At 35.9% G+C, this 19571-nt stretch overlaps 1 protein-coding gene across 12 annotated transcripts in view; it reads left to right on the top strand.

The window, feature by feature from the left end:
• PUM2 (pumilio RNA binding family member 2) overlaps nt 1-19571 on the top strand; it is a 101961-nt gene that overhangs the window by 55614 nt on the left and 26776 nt on the right. For 9 of the 12 annotated variants that reach the window (XM_058682612.1, XM_058682613.1, XM_058682611.1 and 6 more), the window contains 3 exons: nt 7215-7358; nt 7475-7765; nt 11935-12171. In XM_058682612.1, the coding sequence (XP_058538595.1) occupies nt 7215-7358; nt 7475-7765; nt 11935-12171 (672 nt within the window). The remainder of the gene's footprint in view (nt 1-7214; nt 7359-7474; nt 7766-11934; nt 12172-19571) is intronic. The other 3 variants (XM_058682619.1, XM_058682618.1, XM_058682608.1) reach the window with 2 other exon arrangements.

The following is a 19571-nucleotide window of genomic DNA, read 5'->3' as shown; positions in this document are numbered from 1 at the left end:
AAATGATTATGAAAATGCTACAAATTTAAGCTTGTCACCTACACCTAAAACAACACAGGAGGAGAATATAATAGGCTCAAATGCATACATTGGAAAGTAAGTTTCTATCTAGGAACTATAAAAGGAAGAGACTAAGCCCAAAGAATTTGTAAACGGAAACCAAATAATAAAGATGGGAGCTGATGTGAATGAAATAGGTGGCAAACATACAATTCAAAGATTTAAATTATCCCAAAAGTTATTTCTTTGAAAATACTAATAAAATTGATAAACCCCTGAGAGACTCATCCAAGAAAGATTTAAAACAAGAAGGCAGAAATACCAATACAGAAAAATTAAATAATCATTGGTGGCTATTAGGAACAATCTCACATTAACAAATTAGTGTAGATAAAATGGACAAATAACTAGAAAAATGTAACCAAACAGACTTGAGGATATATAAAACATCTGAGGTCCATTAACATTAAAGAAGTGAATTAAGTAATCAAAATTTCTCCCTTAAGATTTTAGGCCAACATAAAACTTCAGTGGTGAATACCAGGTATTCAAGGAGGAAATCATTCCAATTTTTAAGATCCTAGAAAATAGGAAAAGAAGGTCTGCTTCCCAGGTCATTTTATGATACTAGTATAATCTAAATACTAAAACCTGTCACATTTAATACTATCCCTATCAAAATACCACTAATAATTTTCACAGAGCTAGGACAAAGAATCCTAAAACATATATGGAATCAGAAAAGACCCCAAGTAGCCAAAGCAGTCTTGAAAAAGAAAAGGAAAGCTGGAGGCATCAGAATTCCAGACTTTAAGCTATCTTACAAAGCTGCAGTCATGAAGACAGTATAGTACTGGCAAAAACAGACACATAGATCAGTGGAACACAATAGAAAACCCCGAAATTATATGGCCAGTTAATCCTCAACAAAGCAGGAAAGAATATTTAGTGGAAAAAAGACAGTCTCTTCAACAAATGGTGTTGGGAAACCTGCCGAAGAATGAAAATGGACCACTTTGTTATACCATCACAAAAAGAAATTCAAAATCAATGAGAGACCTAAATGTGAGATAGGACTCCATTAAAATCCTAGAGAACACAGGTAGCAACCTCTTTGACATCAGCTGTAGCAACTTGTTACTAGACATGTCTCCAAAGGCATGGGAAACATAAGTAAAAATGAACTATTGGGACCTCCTCAAGATAAAAGCTTCTGCACAGCATAGGAAGCTGTCAACAAAACTAAAAACCTTTGGAATGGAAGAAGTCATTTGCAAGTGATATATCTGATAAAGGGTTAGTATCCAAAATCTATGAAGAACTTATCAAACCTGACACCCAAAAAGCAAATAAGCCAGTGAAGAAATGGGCAGAAGACATGAATAGACATTTTCCCAAAGAAGACATCCAGATGTCTATCAGATAACACAAAAAGATGCTTAACATCACTCATCATCAAGGAAATACAAAGCGGAACCACAATGAGGTATCACCTCACACCTGTCAGAATGGCTAAAACTAACAACACAGGAAACAACAGATGTCAGTTAGGATGCAGAGAAAGGGGAACCCTCTTGCATGTTGGTGGGTACGCAAACTGGTGCAGCTACTTGAGAACAGTATGGAGGTTCTTCAGAAAATTAAAAATAGAACTACCCCGGGGTGCCAGTCAGTCCAGCATCCAACTCTTGATTTTGGCTCAGATCATGGTCCCAGGGTCATGGGATTGATCTTTGCATGGCGCTTGTGCTGAGTATGGAGCCTGCTTAAGATTTTACCTCTCCTCCTTTCCCCCTCTCCCCAGCTCATGCATGTTCCCTCCTTCCCTCCCTCCCTCCCTCCCCCCCTCAAATAATAATAATAATAATATAGTAATAATAATAATAAAATAGAACTACCCTACAATCCAGCAATTGCACTACTAGGTTATTTACCCAAAGGATACAAAAAATACAGATTCAAAGTGGCACATGCACCCCAATGTTTATAGCAGCATTAACAGTAGCCAAATGTTGAAAAGAGCCCAAATGTCCACCGACTGACAAATGGGTAAAGAAGGTGTGTGTGTGTGTGTGTGTGTGTGTGTGTGTGTGTGTGTGTGTATGCACACACACACACACACACACACACACACTGGAATGTTACTCAACCATCAAAAAGGATGGAGTCTTCCCATTTACAATGACGTAGATGGAGCTAGAGTGTGTTATGCTAAGCGAAATAAGTCAGAGAAAGACAAATGCCATATGATTTTACGCATATGTAGATATAAGAAACAAAACAGATGAACATAGATGAAAGAAAAATAAAAGAAGGGAACAAACCATAAAAGAGATTTTTAACTACAGAAAACAAATTTGCTGGAGGGGGGTGGTGGGTGGGAGGGTGGGTGATGGGGATTAAGGAGGACACGTGTGATGAGCACTGGGTGTTGTATGTAAGTGATGAATCACTAAGTTTTACTCCTAAAACCAGTATTACACTATACGTTAACTAGAATTTAAAAAAAAAAAAGCTTGAAACATTAAAAAAAGAAACTTAAATATTAAAAATCATATCTGGGGCACCTGAGTGGGTCAGTTGGTTAAGTGTCCGCCTGTGGCTCAGGTCATGATCTCACGGTTTATGAGTTCTAGCCCCATGTCTGGGCTGTCTGCTGTCAGCACAGAGGCTGCTTCGGATCCTCTGGCTCAGCCTCTCTCTGACCCTCCCTCGAGAGTTCTCTCTGTCTCAAGAATAAGCATTTAAGAAAAAATAATGAAACCTGTCAAAGAGTATACAGAAAAGGAAAATTACAGGTTAATTACTAAATTCTAAAATATTAACAGCCAGATATAGCAGTATATAATAAGCAGGATAATAATATATGCTGAACAAGTTGGTTTTATCTCAGGAATTCAAGAAGTTTAGGAAGTCATATAAGGTCATTGCCACGTTCAAAGATTAAAAGAAAGCAATCACAAGAACTTCTCAAGAGAGGCAAGAAAAGCATAACAAATTTATATACTGACTCTAATAACAAGCCACTTCAACAAATTAGGATTCAAAGATAGTTTCCTTAATATGCTAAGGTGGAAATTGACACCCCCCCGTACCCCCAAATGGATAACACACTTCTGCTTTATGGGAAATAATTGGATTTTTTTTTTAAGACGGGGAAAAAGACAATGATTCCTGTTAACACTTTAGCATGTTGGAGATCCTAGCCAGTACTATAACATGAGAGAGAAATGAGAAAATTCTGTAAAGGAAGAACTAAAACTGTCAATGAATCTTTAGATCAGGTATTAGAATTAACGTTCTTGTTAAGGTTTTTGGATATGAAAATCAATTTAAAAATCTTTTCAGGGGGGTACCTGAGTGGCTCAGTTGGCTAAGCGTCCGACTTCAGCTCAGGTCATGATCTCGCGGTTTGTGAGTTTGAGCCCCGTGTCAGGCTCTGGGCTGTGGGTTGTGTCTATGTCACCCTGCCCCTTCCCTGCTCACTCACTCGCTCTCTCTCTCCTTCAAAAGTAAACATTAAAAAAAATATGAAATCTTTTTTGTTAACAGCATACTGTTTGAAAATGAAAAATTTTAAAGATACTTGTAGTAGTAGCAAGTACTTAGTACTAAATCTAACTTTTTAAAAGTATAAAGGAGACCTAAAGAGATATAGCTACCTTTGGTCCACTCAGCATTGAAATTTTTTAAAAATGTTTTTATGTTTAATGTTTTTTAATGTTTCATTTTTGAGAGAGAGACAGCGCGTGAGTAGGGGCAGAGAGAGAGGGAGACACAGAAGCAGGCTCCAGCCTCTTGAGTTTTCAGTGCAGAGCCCAATGTGGGCTGGAACTCATAAACTGCAACATCATGACCTCAGCTGAAGTCGGATGCTCAACTAGCTAAACCACCCAGGCTCCCCTTGACAGGTCAGCATTTTAAATGTGTCAGTTCTCCCTATAGTTTCAGTACATATCCAACTAAAATTTCTAATAGGTTCTTTCTATGATATTTTGATAGCTGAGAAAAAAATTTAGTGAAAATGCAAAGGATCCATCAAGATTAAGCCACAATACTCTTAAAGGACAAAAATAAGTAAAAAGACTTGCTCTGTTTTGACTTACTCTGGAGGAAGACTAATTCTAAAGCTACAGTTAAATTCTTCCCTGGAGAGACAAACCAGTGGGACCCAATAGAGACCCCAAAGATGAAATCCCCAAAGAAACGAATACCTAATTACAAAGAAACAGAACAAAGCAGTAGGGAGGAATGACTTGTTTTACAAATAAGATGAAATAAAATTGGTTGTTTTGGAAACAAAATGAAATTGAACCCCTGCCCTATCTTGTGTTCAATAACCAACTTCGTTTGGATTTTAGACAGAAATGTGAAAAGTGGAATTTTAAGGCTATTAGAAAATACAGGGAAATTTTGTTATAAAAATGAAATAATATTTGACATTATTACCCCAAAATTCACCATAAAGAGAATAGATTGTCAGGCTAGGGATGGAGAAAGATAATTGCAATATATTAAAACAGTGAAAACCTTTGGATACACATACGTATTTATAAGCCAGTAAGAAAAGGCAGCCTGGTAGGAAAATGAGTAAAAGACTTGAAAAAGCCTCTTCCAAGAGTAGCATATGAAGAGATGCTCAGCCTATTTAGTATGGGAAAATGAAACTCAAAACAACAACAAAATATTTCTGCATATCTTCCAGATCAGCCAGATTTAAAAGTCTGAGAATATAAAGTGTTATTAAAGTTACATGCAAGTGAGAACTCTAATAGCAAGGTAGAAGGAGTGTGAATTTACATAATCAGTGCATCAACTACTTAGATACATACCTTGCAGTAGAGAGATAAATCCACACGTTATACACCAGGATACATGTACCAAAATGTTTATAAGCGGTACTGATGATAGTGTCCCTAAATGGGGGAAGCAGTGTAAATGTGGAACGCATAAATGCATTTTCGTATCCATCCAACGAGCTGCTACGCAATAATGGAATAGTGGGGATGTATATCTGCATACAACCGCTAGTGAATCCTACATGAAAATTTTTAAATCATTCCAACCACATGAGTCTTAGGGAGGCATTTATGGGTAGTAGAGTAGTGTAGAACTCTAAGAGAAAGAGAAGATTGTGGTGGAGCAGGGACGTATGAGAAGTAAGGTGCTGGGCAGTTTTCTGTTTCTTAACTTGGATTGTGGTTAAATTTTTGTTGTTATTGTAGTCATTATACTGTACCTTTGGGTTTATATTCTCTGTGTGTTTATGTGTTTTATTTTACAGCAACAAATTTTAAGCACAAAGTATTGTGCTTTGCTGATAAAGTACATTTTCTGATTAAGAAAAAATTAGTCTCAGCATCCCCTTTTCTTTAGCTCCCCTCTGGCCCTCCTTACATCTAAACTCCTCAGAAGCATTGTCTGTACTTGCTTGTGGTTCTCCCATTCTTGACTGAACTCACTACAGTTTGGCTTGCATCCCTCATCATAATGACTTCATGTGTCTAAGCCATTTGTCAGTTCTCAGCTTCTAATAGCTTTTAGCATCATTTAACATTGTTGATCACTCAGTCTTCATTAGAATTATTTTTTCTTTGGCCTGCAAGAGACCACATTGTTACAGCTGTTCCTTCTTTTTTTTTTTTTTTTTTTTTTTTTTAAATTTTTACTTTTGAGAGAGAGAGAGAGAGAGAGAGAGAGAGAGAGAGAGAGCGAGCAGGGGAGGGGCAGAGAGAGAGAGAGAGAAAGAGGGAGCCGCAGAATTCGAAGTAGGCTCCAGGCTCTACGCTGTCAGCATTTAGACCAACATGGGCCTTGAACTCCCGGACCGCGAGATTCTGGTCTGAACCAAAGTCGGATGTTCAACCACCTGAGCCACCCCAGGCGCCCGCCCTGACTGTTCTTCTTCATCTCTTCCCTGGTTCCTTCTGTCTCCAGCCTCTTAATGTGAAGTACTCTGTCCATAGATCCCTTTTTAATTTTTCTTGGTGATTTCATTGTTTGTAACTCCAGCCTGGACCCTCTCCCCTAAACTTGAGACTTGTATATCCTATTTGACATCTCCAGTTGGATATTCATAATCTCTTCTCAAGATTTATCCCATTCATTCCGTGAGGAGTCAGCTTGGAAGCTCTGTATTCCCCCCCCCCCCCCCCCCCCGATTTTGCCTTATATGTGTGTTCGGCTGGTTCTTCTAATTTATATCTGTTTATAGTGAAACTAATTGCAAAAACAGTCAATTACCATATTTAATTAAAAACCTTTGCATGTGAAAGTGTTGTTAGTCTTGGCGGTGAAGGTGGTATTTAAACTTAAAATTATCAGTACCTTTTTGCAAATGGTTGTCTGAATGTTGAACCTGAGTCCTTGTCCTGTGTAAGATAGACTTTCTTAACATGACTTCTGGGAGAGGAGTAAGCTTTTCTGCCTTAAAAGTATCTCCTGTGTGTAGTTAAATTCTCTCCTGTGCATCTAGAGTGGTACTTGTTATATATTATCCCTGGAAGAATTGGCAAAATAGTCACTTTTCTCTTCAAAATAGTTACTTTTTGTTCTGTAGTTAAGATAAGGAATCTCCCCTGAGAAAAGCTTCTGTAGTTCTGAATAGTGCAGATTATCACCTGCCTTGTGCTTAAGGCTATAAAACTAATTCCTGTATGATTTTTATTCAGATTTTCACTTGAGAACCTTTACAAAAAGTGTAACCTTATGATTTTAAGGTATCTTTATATCATGATTTTTAAATGGATGCTTACGAAGGAAAAGCTGAGGGAATGCTGTTAATGAATCCCTTGGTTTAGAACTTTATTAAAATTGCATAATAAACCATTCTTCTAGTGTTCTGACCTCCTCACATCCCTTAGTCTTTCCATCCTCTTCTCAGAACTAATAGGTAATATTTTTCAAATATCAGTGCTTGATGGCCTATAGTTACATATCAAAGAATGTACCTTGTTATTTTGTGGTTTGTAAATGGAAGGCATCTCTTAAAATTTAGAGAAAACAGTTTTACTTACACACTATTACAGTTTCATACATTTAGTAAGTAATACCTTCTCAAATGTGTTAACTTCTCATATCATGATTATTTAAGGATTTCATATTGTATATAATTATATTTTGTGGTTGATAAAGACAAATGTGGGGGAAATAAATATGCATGTTTTCTATAGCAAATGTTTTCATTAGTAAACATTTATTTTACTATTATCTAGGCTATCAAGTACTAGCTCCAACTGCCTATTATGATCAGACTGGTGCCTTAGTGGTTGGCCCCGGAGCAAGAACTGGCCTTGGAGCTCCAGTTCGTTTAATGGCTCCGACACCCGTTTTAATTAGTTCAGCAGCAGCACAAGCTGGTAAGTGTAACTGATGTTTTCAGGGATAATATTTTTCTGGTGTTGTTTGAGATACTTTAAAAACAGAGAGTAGTCTTTTTGGTGGTTTCAAGAAGTATCTGAAATTTGTTTTCCAGCAGCAGCAGCAGCAGCTGGAGGAACTGCAAATAGTCTTACCGGCAGCACAAACGGTCTCTTTCGGCCAATTGGCACTCAGCCACCGCAGCAGCAGCAGCAGCAGCAGCCGCCGAGCACGAATCTGCAGTCGAATTCATTTTACGGGAGCACTTCTTTGACTAGTAGCTCCCAGAGCAGTTCTTTATTTTCTCACGGACCTGGCCAGCCTGGAAGTACATCGCTTGGCTTTGGAAGCAGCAGCTCTCTGGGTGCGGCTATAGGCTCAGCCCTCAGTGGATTTGGTTCGTCAGGTAAGTTGCCTTTTTAAGATGAGTGTACTCTGCTAAGTGGACATGAGGTATATGTTTGTTTTCAATATGAAGATAAATAATAGCTTATAGTGTAGAAAGGACAGGAATAAAATACCGGTTTATTTAATTTTGTAGGAAGAAAACTACCGGCTGCAGATCTTTAAGCATTTATGAATGTTTAGCTCACTTCAAGCAGCCCATCTTTTACTCAGATATAATACATTTTCCCCTGGCTTTAAGAATTATAATTTTTTTTTATTAAGATTTGTTTGCTGATTACTAGTTCTTCCTTTTTATGTACAAAATAATGTTTGAGGAAGTAAATATTTTGCCACCTTAAATTTCTAGTGTTTTAAAATAATAGTCTTTTTTGTTTTTATCAGATGTTTTATTCTTATTAAATGCTAGTCATTCATTATGGTTTTATTAGGTATAATATATAAAGTTAAAATACAGTGAAATATTCTGGTCAGAGGCCCCTAAGAAACTACCAATACGCTTATCTTCTACACTAAATAATTTAGCCTTTATCATTAAAAATTCTTCTAAAAGAATATTTCTTCCATAGCCTAGTTATATATATAATACTTAAAAATTTTAAATTTAAAATAGCTTCACAAAATAAATAATTTACCCACACACACTGATTTTGTAACTGAGAAATGACCAGGTGAAATCAGAAGAGGCCCACATTGACTTCCTGTTGACATACCTGTGTTATCAATCTCTGAAGTTTCCAGAGTGTTCAGGAAACCCTAGTTCTGTTGGTACAATTAATTGGCAGCCTTTTCTTCATGAGGGGCAGGGCAGTTTATTCAGATCGCAAGAGGTTTTCTATTTTTAGTAAAGTCATAGAATCTTTTAATACCTGCTTCTCGTCTGTTTTCCCACCACATTAAGTTATTTTCTTTTCTGGTGTGGAAAATGGCAAAACTAACATGGGCCAGTTGTTATTAAGTATGTTTGCTGGTTTTCTAAGGAAGTGACTTCTGAACTTTCAATATTCATATTTGTAAGAGGAATGATCTAAAATTGCTATAAACTTGTAGAAACAGAATCCTTTTGTGCTACAATGAAATGCAATAGGGAAATATCATACTTGCCTAACACCAAACTACCTAAAGAATGGGCACAAGAACTTCTGAGGGAAAAATCTAATGAACTTGGAGAGTCTTCAATCTTTTAATTTTCCTACTTGAATTTTTCATTCCTTTTGGAGTTCGGTATTTTTACCTCTACCCAGGCACTCCCATCGGACTCATTTTTTGTTCCTAATACAGTTGACAAGCATTTTCTCCAAATATCCAACATGCTGAAGAAAATTGTAAGAACATATAACTTAAAAGATAAACTTTGTAGGAATGACTAGTTTCTAAACTAGAGATTATAGACTCTAAATAATCCAGGAAAAATAGAGAAGAGCTTTGATAAACCTCATTTCCCCTTTTGTAATAATATATGTCACTGATGGTCTGGGATGGATTTGTAGACCCCCTTATCCACTTCTTTCAAATTCTCATTTGTCTCTCAGTTGTTAGGATCATTCCCCCCAGCATTCAGGAACCGGTTGGCATGAGCATTTTGTTCCCTACAAATGTTTCCTGCAGATGCCTCCTTCCCCAAAACTGGTCTTCTTCATGCCTCCCTTATTTATAAACATTGCTTACTTAATTTTGACTACCAATCTGTATATACCTCTGTTTTACCTTGCTTCAGAGGACATTAGCAGTTGCCACCCCTGAATGCCAGTAAAAGTCTTATCATCTTCCCCTTCCTCTTGGACATTTTGTGAGAGTTCATTCAAGTGCTACACAAGGGTACTCTTAAAAGAAGCCTACCCATTGCCGTTTCACATGATGGCAATCCCATACCTGTATGAAATCTAAAATGATAGTACGGTTATGTGCACATATACACATACAGAATCCTGTACACTGTCATTCTCTTACCTATATGATGCAATTATTAACACTTACAGTGTTATACCCCACCTTATATAACACAGTTAGGAAGCTTAGCCATTGTAATATGGTAATTAAATCAACCCTTCTATGACCCATTACTTAGAAAGTGTTGTTACAATTGAAAGTTTGAAATTTAACATGTTATATATAGTTGATAAATGATTAGTGACTCCGCTGTTGGTCTAGCCTTTTAGATCTTTTAGGTATCCTTTGTTTTCATATTTCACAGTTGCACTGTTGCAGATAATTTAGGCATATAGTAAAAGTTAAGGAGCCAGCTTGTTTAGGATTAAAATAAAGCTATTTCTGAATTACTTTTAAACGTTTGGCTTGGCCTTTCCTTTTTGGAGGAAGATACTATTTCATGTGTCAAAACTATGGTTTCTTTGGTTATTTGCCAGGGAAATGACAGTGCTACTGCTCTTATTAGAGAGCTGTTGTTTTTTTCCTTGTCAGTCAAATTGTTTTCTGAAATAAATAGGAATTTTAAGTGTAGCCCTGTATTTAGAACAATCACTTTGACAGTGTCCTTTTAAATTAGCATAGTTAACGTAGCATGTATTTACAGTTTTGCCAAAAGCAACTCTAGAAGAGGTGCTTATCACTTGAGTGTTTGTTTGGTTTTGCTACTAAAATGCATATAGTTACATAGTGTTCTCTTATTAGATGATACCTTAAAATGTGCAGTTTTCTATAAAACATATCAGTCTTTCAGAAACCACACTGGCTGGTATTAAAGGTTTACTAGTGTTTTAATATTTTGCCTCATACAGTAGTGTGAGCCTTGTGTTTTTCCTTTATAAGAGTCTTGAATTTGGGAAAACCAATGTAATTGTTTGCTATCTGTATTATAAGCTTAACTTGGTCTACCCATTATGTTCTCTGCTTAATTTTTCTCTTAATTTTTCATTGTTCTCTAATGACCTATTTATAATCGACTTGAGATTAGAAAACCAAGACCTAATAGAAACTTTAAAATTCTCTTTAAAAATGTTACCATATTGGTCCGAATATAGAGCTTGTTCTTTAAAAACCTGACAGGTTAAGAAATCTAATACGAAATTCCCTTCGCTATAAAAGATATTCAGTTAAAAAACAAACCAAAAAAAGGCTAGTGTTTAGAAATAGGAAAGAAGCACTTGAAAATGTGGGCTATAAGTGAGACTTAAGATGTGGGAGTTTTGGACAGCCCTTTTAAACACTTGGTAAAGACTGATTATCCGGATATGTTGATTACTTTTTTGAGTATGCATGGCTACATGGCAATGTGGTTCTGCCATTTTTTAAAAATGATTTTGTAGAGTGCTTAAGGAAAAAAAGGACTAAAGGGTTGAATTTGGGATTAAGTAAAAGGAATTCAGTATGTAGTTTAGGAAGGTATGTGATATGAGATAATTGTGTATTTGAGGGGGAAAAAAGGCTGATTTGTCTTCACTTGAGTAAAAGGCTCATAAGACCAGTAGTAGAATCTCTGGAATGGGAGATGGAGATCCTGAGGGGTAAGTGAAAGCATGTCTTTGGTTGTGACAACAGTAATGAAAGCCATCAATTGTCTAAAAGGAAGTTTACTTTTTCATATATATTTTGTAACTTAGTTGCTGATGGATAGGGAGAATGTGTAATTTGAAAAGTGCTGAGAAGTTAGTTACCATCTGTATTTCACAACTGACTGATATTCGGGCCAATATGGACTTAAAGGACTATGGTTTGAACACAAGGTAGAAGCCAAATTAAATGTGAATGGTGAGGGAAATGTATTAATAATCTATTTATCAGTGTAATACTTTCTTGGCATTGAGTTGAAGTCTAAGAAACTGATTCCAGAGATTAGGACACTACCAAAATTTAACGTTATTGGAATTTAATCTCTAGCGTCTCCTAAAGCAGACACCTTACAATTGTAGGGTTTATAAATCATACCAGGGTATTAAAGCACAGTAATCATATGTGTCAATGGTAAATATGTGTGAAATAATAAACATATGAGTGCTCTGTTAAGTATCTGGTTACTTTATTGGGGTGCATTTATACCCTTTTATGATTAATGAAAGTCAGTTTATATAGTTATCACAGTAATTATCTTCCCCATAATGTTTCTAAAAGTAATTATTGTGATCACTTCTGTTATTTCCCAGCAAGAGTTGGGGATAGGTTTTATTCAGTTAACACTGTATGTAATTAGGGTTTTTTTTATTTCTTCTTCAGTTGGCAGTTCTGCAAGTAGTAGTGCCACAAGGAGAGAGTCTCTATCTACTAGCTCTGACTTGTACAAAAGATCTAGTAGCAGCCTAGCACCCATAGGGCAACCATTTTACAATAGTCTGGGATTTTCCTCCTCTCCAAGTCCAATAGGCATGCCTCTGCCAAGCCAAACTCCAGGACATTCACTTACGCCACCGCCATCACTTTCATCACATGGATCCTCATCCAGTTTGCATTTAGGTAAAAAAAAAAAAACAAAACCCTTTTTATTTGTATGTATACATGTAAGTGTGTTTGTGTGTGTGTTTATAATATGTGTAAAATATTTAATGTTGGATAAAACATGCCAAATTGCTTTTGCTTTTAGATACTAGCCTTTTGAAAAAGTTCTACTTTCGTGAAAATTCAAAGTGAGGGTCTAATGTACAGTAAGGTAAAGACCCCTATTGTATCTTATGTTCCTTTTATGAAATACAGTGGTGTGTTTTTTCTTGTCTGTGCTTTTGATTTGTGTGTGTTTTAGATCATCTGAAAAGTCAACTGTTGAAACATGTTAGTAAAAGAAATTTCACTATCGAAAGTTTTTGCACATCTAAAGGAAAACATTAGTAGTCACATAGTTCTCAAACTTGAGATAGTTTACTACAATGGTTTTTGCTTTGGCCTTTGAATGCCTGGCCATTTTACCAAAGGGTGTATCAGGGTATATGAATTTAGTATGGTTGTGAGTTAGAGAATCTTATCGGTTTGGTCCATATACTTTTGAATACGTCGTTAGTTTAAGAAAAAAATGTTTTAGGTTTGTTATATCCTTGAATTTGGAGTATTTAGGACTTTTGTTTATATCTTTATATTAAAATTGCCCCCACCCCAAGATTATTGAGTTGGTGGTTACCCCTTTTCCTCTCCAGGAAGTATTTATTCATGTAGTTAGCAGCATATATTTGAAGAGATTTTGAATATCAGGCTGTGTATGAATCCTTATCTCTTCAAGGAAAGTATTTCATTGAAAGTAGATTTTGGATTTTTATAATTTTAGTTGCCTTAATTAAAACAGATTCCTTTTTTTTATTTTTATGTGCTTGGAAAGATTTAAATCAGCTTGCAATTTAAAAAGTAATGTTGCTGTTGTTAGCAAATATAAGTTAGTGATTATATTTGACTCCCCCATCATAAAGGTATAGCTATTTTTTCCTACAGCTCATTAATACATAAATGTCCATGTAACAAAGGGATCTTTTGTAGTGATCATCGTGTAAATATATGTCAGTGTGACGTGGCCTAGATTTTGAAAGACTGGTCCTGTGCCCCAAATTCTGGGTCTTTGCTCTTTTGTGGATATTAAATATATACAATTGATTAATTTATTTGGGAGGTGTCCTAAGATCTGCTGTACACTATTTGTGTAAATTTACCAGTTTTTAGCCTGACACCTTCATTTATCATCTCTTCTTGGTCATAAGGCTGATCAGTTCCTGATTTCTGTTATTTCTACTCAGACCCACTCACTTCCACCACCCCCATGTAAGATATGCCTTTGAAACTTTGAAATGGACACAAATATTTGGAACATAACAAACCTAAGAATAGGACTTTCATAATAGTTTTGTGTTTTATTTGTTAAGATTATATTTGTCATGTCCTGTCATTTTTTTATAGGTAAGTTTCAGATCAGATTCCTGTCAACTGTTACTGCTTATGTTGTGCTTTAGAGCTTGTAAAAATGGCATTAGTTATTCTACATAACTTGCTTAAAAATTAGAACATAATTTTTCGGGGCACTTGGGTGGCTCAGTTGGTTGAGTGTCCGACTTTGGCTCAGGTCGTGATCTTGCGGTTCGTGAGTTGGAGCCCCACATCGGGCTTGCTGCTGTCAGCCTGTCACCGAAGAGCCTGCTTCGGATCTTCTGTCCCACTCTCTCCACCCCTCCCCTGCTTGTGCTCTTCCAAAAAATAAAAAAAAATATATTAAAAAAAAATAAAATTTTTAGATCTGTCTCTATAATTAAACAGCAATCAAGATATTTTTCTTTAGACTATAAAGAACCCAGCTGTGTAGATGCTTAGGGAAGAAATTCTCATCAATTATGGGAAATAATCATCACTTGGGCCAGCATTTCTGTATTATAGCCTGATACTTTTGTACCCAGAGTTAAAACTCCATAGGTTTAGCTTCAGCTGGAAATCTGGTATTTTAACACACTTCTGATTGGAATTATCTGTAGGTGATTTTCTTTTGTGATCTCCCAGTTTCCTTTAGTTTTAGTTGTAGTGTGACTGGCAATGTTGTTAACAAGGACTGTATAGACCATGCCAGGGTGAAATAACTTAATAGATTTCATAAATTGGCTCTTTACATAGTGTTCACAGAAGTAATCTATCCTTTGCTTTCATCTGATTGAATCATAATGCAAGACTTACATGCTTTCTGGTCTAAGAAAATACTTAAATTGTATATCCTTCAGATGGATTTCTTCATGAATCAAGTTATCAAGGCAGCTGATTTAGGAAATGCCTGTGGAAATGAATTTGCATGTCTGTTTCTAGAAAACAGAATTAAATCTAGAGGCATGGTCTGGTTGTTGTTTGCTAGTTTGGGCAAGATAGTGTTCTGTATTCTTAGTGTTGCACGTTATCAGGAGATACGTATCTGGTTGTCTCCGTTGTGAGCTTGTCAGCCTGATCCACTTGATGGGCTTAGCAGCCTTCGGATAGTTGCCTATTTTATGAGTTTGCAAAAATGGTGATTCTCTAATTCTGTCATACCTTCTGCATTTATGAGTTGGAACTTTTCTCTAAAAAAATTTTCCCTCATGAGTTGTGAGGTTACACTGAAAATACATAGTTCATTTGGAGTCAGGATAATGCTTGGAATCTTTATTTTCTAACTTTGAGAATGAGTTGATACACTAACAGCTTGCTTGTGTTCTTTTAATCATCATTGTTACCTGTAAATTAATAGCTTTTGGGATTTCAGTCCATTGCGGTCTGGGAGACATCAATTTTATACTTTTTTTTTTTATCCAAAAATTTTACCATATTTGGCCATTTGGCACCCTTCAGATTGGCTCCATTTGACTACAACTTTTTGTTACTATTATTATTATTTCTTAAGGACAACTTTTTAAAAGCAGCACTTAAAATATAGGGAGTCAGAAACAAGTGGGAAAGAGCAAAGAAAAAGAAGAAATTTAAAATTAATGGTTTTTATCTTGAAATGGAAAGAGTAGTGTCATTCTGGGCTTCAAGTTAAGTGTTCAAGGTTAAGTGAATTATTTTCTCATATTACATTGATCTAAAACATGTTACTGATTTCTGATACTCTCATCTTTATGCTCATCATTATTAGATTGACATGGAATTTCCTGCATATAAAGCAACATTCTGTATTTTTATTTAATTTACGACTTGACAAAATAATGGCTTATTCCTTGTACCTCTTCATTTTTGAGCTGACTGATGTTTTTCTTAAGGGTATGAATAAGTGTAATTCAAGCTTTGAACTATATGAAATTCAGTTTATTGAAAGGGGACTGTCAGTTCTGAAAATTCATTAATGTCATGTATTCAGCAATCAAATTCAGTGCTTTAGCTTGTTATGGATTAGAAAATTTTATAACCTATTTTCTAATCACAGAAGATTTTTATATTAAAAACAGAATAAAATTGTTAGGATCATTTTTCCTATTAAGTAGATGTCAGCCTCTCTTAAAATTGCCAAACTTTGGTAGACTTTGTCAGCTCCTTCTCTTAGAATGAAATGTTTATTTTTTTAATTTTTTTTTCAACGTTTTTTATTTTTATTTTTGGGACAGAGAGAGACAGAGCATGAACGGGGGAGGGGCAGAGAGAGAGGGAGACACAGAATCAGAAACAGGCTCCAGGCTCCGAGCCATCAGCCCAGAGCCTGACGCGGGGCTCGAACTCACGGACTGCGAGATCGTGACCTGGCTGAAGTCGGACGCCCAACCGACTGCGCCACCCAGGCGCCCCAGAATGAAATGTTTAAATAAAAATTAAAACAAGTGTCACCCAATCGGTTTTAAGGCTGTGTGCAATTTTTCTGAGTTTTGTATGTGGTCCTTAAAGCAGAAAACAATGTAAGTTATTTTGAAGTTTTTACTGAAAGTACTATTATCTTTTAAGTAACAAATTGCCTGTAACTCAGTAGCATTTGAATAGTTTTCTAAAGCACCTTCATATTCATTATTTCATTTCATCTTAATTGTTAAGGTAGACTGGCTGAGCGATATGCTCATTAGAGATAAGAAAAGTATAGGTCTTATGTGCCCAAGAGACTTGCCCAAACCAGCAAATGATGGAATTGAGGCTAGAACACCATTCTGACTCCTGATACTATCCTTGCTTTTTCTGTTATGCTATTCTAAAATAAACTGAACAGTTTTACACAAAGTATATAAACAGTATTCTAATCAGTCTTTGAAACTGTGTACCTCACAGTGGCGTCGGTTATGTATTTTTAAAGTTGTATATAAGATTACTAAACTTCTAGATCCTTTCTTTCTCATTAGTTATTCTTGGGAATGTCCAAATATATTATCTACTTCATGAAATAAGAATATGTGTTAATCATAAGGCAGGCATCTCAGGAACTGGCTTTAGAGCAGCATATCCAGCTCACAACAGAACATTTACAGGTGCTCATGGCGATGTAAATTAAAGCATTGCTTCAAACCCTCTGGTGTTTCTAAAAGTCATTTTTATTCATTGATGGGTATAAACTATTCTATGAAGAAATTCCAAAATTATTACTTGTATGGAAGAATTTATTTTGTTTCTTTCATTTCTGTATACAAATTTATTGATCTTAGGTCTAATTTGGGATCACAGTGATTAATTGTTGCCCTTATATTTTATTCATTATCCTTTAATAACATTATCTTTGACTTTGTGGTTCTAATGAGTGAGAATATTATCACCAGTTAGTTCAGTTAAGATAATCTCAGGTTTAGAGCTAGCAAATACTTGATCTGAGTCCATGGTTCAGCATCAGAGTAATTTGGGAGTGCTTCTTTAAAGTACCAGGTTTGAGGAGGTGAACAATTTGGAAATATGTGGCAACAGTTTTTACTTATCACAATGATTGTAGGAATTCTGTTGACATTAAATATGCAGAAGCCAGTCTTACCATAACAAAAAAAGGTGGGGGGAGTTTTATCCCACTGAAATTTCCAATAGTACCCACAGGGAGAGAGGCACCTTGAAAAGAAATAATTCATAATTTACACATGACCTTATTCCAGTTCACACTTCCTTTTTAACTCTTAGTTCCTGGATCCCTGGGGGCTTCCTATGAACCTTTGACTTTGTCCTCTGTCATCTCCCTAATGCCTTTTTTCCTTCCTACCTTCTTGCCTTCCATTTATCTCAACTCTGCTTGCTATTGTGTAAAGTTTGGGAGAGGGGGATAAAAGCTTATAGATGAGAGACAAAGTAGAAAAGTCAGATTTCTTTTTGTATATGTTTTTATATACTCTTTTCCTCTTGATATTTCCCAAATTGAGCCTTTTCTTTAATTTTGCTGATTGTGTATCATTGTTTACTGTCCTTTTAAAGCTTTCCTTTTTGTCGGCCTTCACATTTGCATTTCAGCTCCCCACTCAATTAGTTTTTACCTTGTTTTCTTATTACTGAGGTAGCAAATCAGTCTTCATGCACCTTAAACATTTTAATCTACCAAGGTGTCACCTAGAATTTACATCATTGCATTGTTTATACACCAAACAATGTCCATTAAGTAAACATAGGATCAAAAATATAACCTTTGAGATATATGCAGATGTGCTTCAGTAGAGATTTATAGCTTTAGCCAAATAATCTTTGAAAATGAAAGCACACGTCTCATGGGGTGACATTGAAAATTGACTGTTATTGAAAATATTTTCATGTGTGATTGTTTTCTTATAATGTGCCTAGGAACAAATCTAATGTGAAAAGGTCAAGATCTTTACAAACTGTAAAACACTGGAGAAGTTAAAGCAGACAAATAAATGGATGGATATACCTTGTATGGGGGTGGAAAGACTCAGTATTATAAAGAAACCACTTTTCTTCTAGTTGATGACTAGATTTAGCACAGCCTCAATTTTTCAGGCTTTTTAAAGAAATTGACAATTTCTTTACGTTAAATAACATAAATGGGAAGATAGAGCTGAGAGTAGTCCAGACAATCTTACAGATCCAAGTTAATGTCAAAATATATTATAAACTTACGGCAACTAAAATTGTGGTATTGCCACAAGGATAAATAAGCCAGTGGAATAGAGCAGAGGATCCAGAAATAGACCTACTTCTTTAGGTTTACCTGATTTGTGACCAGTGGGCCGCTCTGGTATATTTGGGGAACGGTGGTCTTTTCAGTAAATGGGACTGGAGCAATTAAATATCCAAATAGAGTAAAGTGAACTTTGACTTCTTTCTCTTTCACACGATACACACATACAAATTTTATCATCAAAGAAATTAAGTAATTGGCTTATAGTCATGAAGTTAGTAAAGAACAAAAATCTTGAGCCCAAGATTTTTCTGGCTTATTACAGGATGTTGCACTGCTTCTCAAAGAATGCTTCTATTTCTGTCTAATATCTCTCTGAATAAATAACGGGTCTTTTCCTACTCCCTAACTTTAGAATTTTTGTGAACTTTATTTATAAAATTTTGGTAAAATATAACTTAGCCTGTTGTGAGTTGATGGGAAAACTGAGTTTGAATGTCACTATATTGGTTGCTTTATACTTTTTTACTTGCTAACAATTGGCCTTTAATCCAAATTAAATTTTTACTTCGGTAGTCTCTTCAAATATTTTATTACTGGTTTTTAAAACAGATAAAAGTCTTTATGTGATGTTTTAAATAGGATAGTAATAAACTTAATTTATGCTGAGATTAATCCTTTTTTTTAATGTTTATGTTTTGTGAGTAGTTTCATTGACCTACTTTTTTTTTTTTTTTTTTTTTTTTTAACTTTTATTTACTGAGAAAGAGAGAGACAGAGCATGAGCATGGGAGGGGCAGAGAGAGAGGGGGAAACACAGAATCCGAGGCAGGCTCCAGGCTCTGAGCTGTCAGCACAGAGCCTGATGTGGGGCTTGAACTCACAAACCGCGAGATCATGACCTGAGCCAAAGTTGGACACTTTACCAACTGAGCCACCCAGGCACCCCAAAATTGTGTGTGTGTGTGTGTGTGTGTGTGTGTGTGTGTATTTTATTTTTGAGACACACACACACACACACACACACACACAGTGAGAGCGGGGGAGGGCAGAGAGAGATGGAGACAGAATCTGAAGCAGGCTCCAGACTCTGAGCTGTCGGCACAGAGCCCGATGTGGGGCTTGAACTCATAGACTGCAGGATCATGACCTGAGCCGAAGTCTGACACCCAGTCAACTGAGCCACCCAGGCGCCCCCTCATTGACCTACATTTTATAATTTTTGTGTCTGATCAGAATTTTTACCTATTAATTTATTCAGACAATAATGACTACCTACATGCCAGACCCTTCTTGACTGGAGATATTGTATTAAGTCAAAAAAACCACTTGTTAAGTCAAACTACCCATCATCAAGTCAAACTACCTACCATCATGGAAGTAGTAGTTTTGTGTTGAATGTAGA

The sequence above is a fragment of the Neofelis nebulosa genome, chromosome 9, assembly GCF_028018385.1.
Source record: "Neofelis nebulosa isolate mNeoNeb1 chromosome 9, mNeoNeb1.pri, whole genome shotgun sequence".
Taxonomy (NCBI): Eukaryota; Metazoa; Chordata; class Mammalia; order Carnivora; family Felidae; genus Neofelis; species Neofelis nebulosa.
The sequence above is the reverse complement of the archived record's forward strand: the minus strand, read 5'-3'. Positions and strand labels throughout refer to the sequence as shown.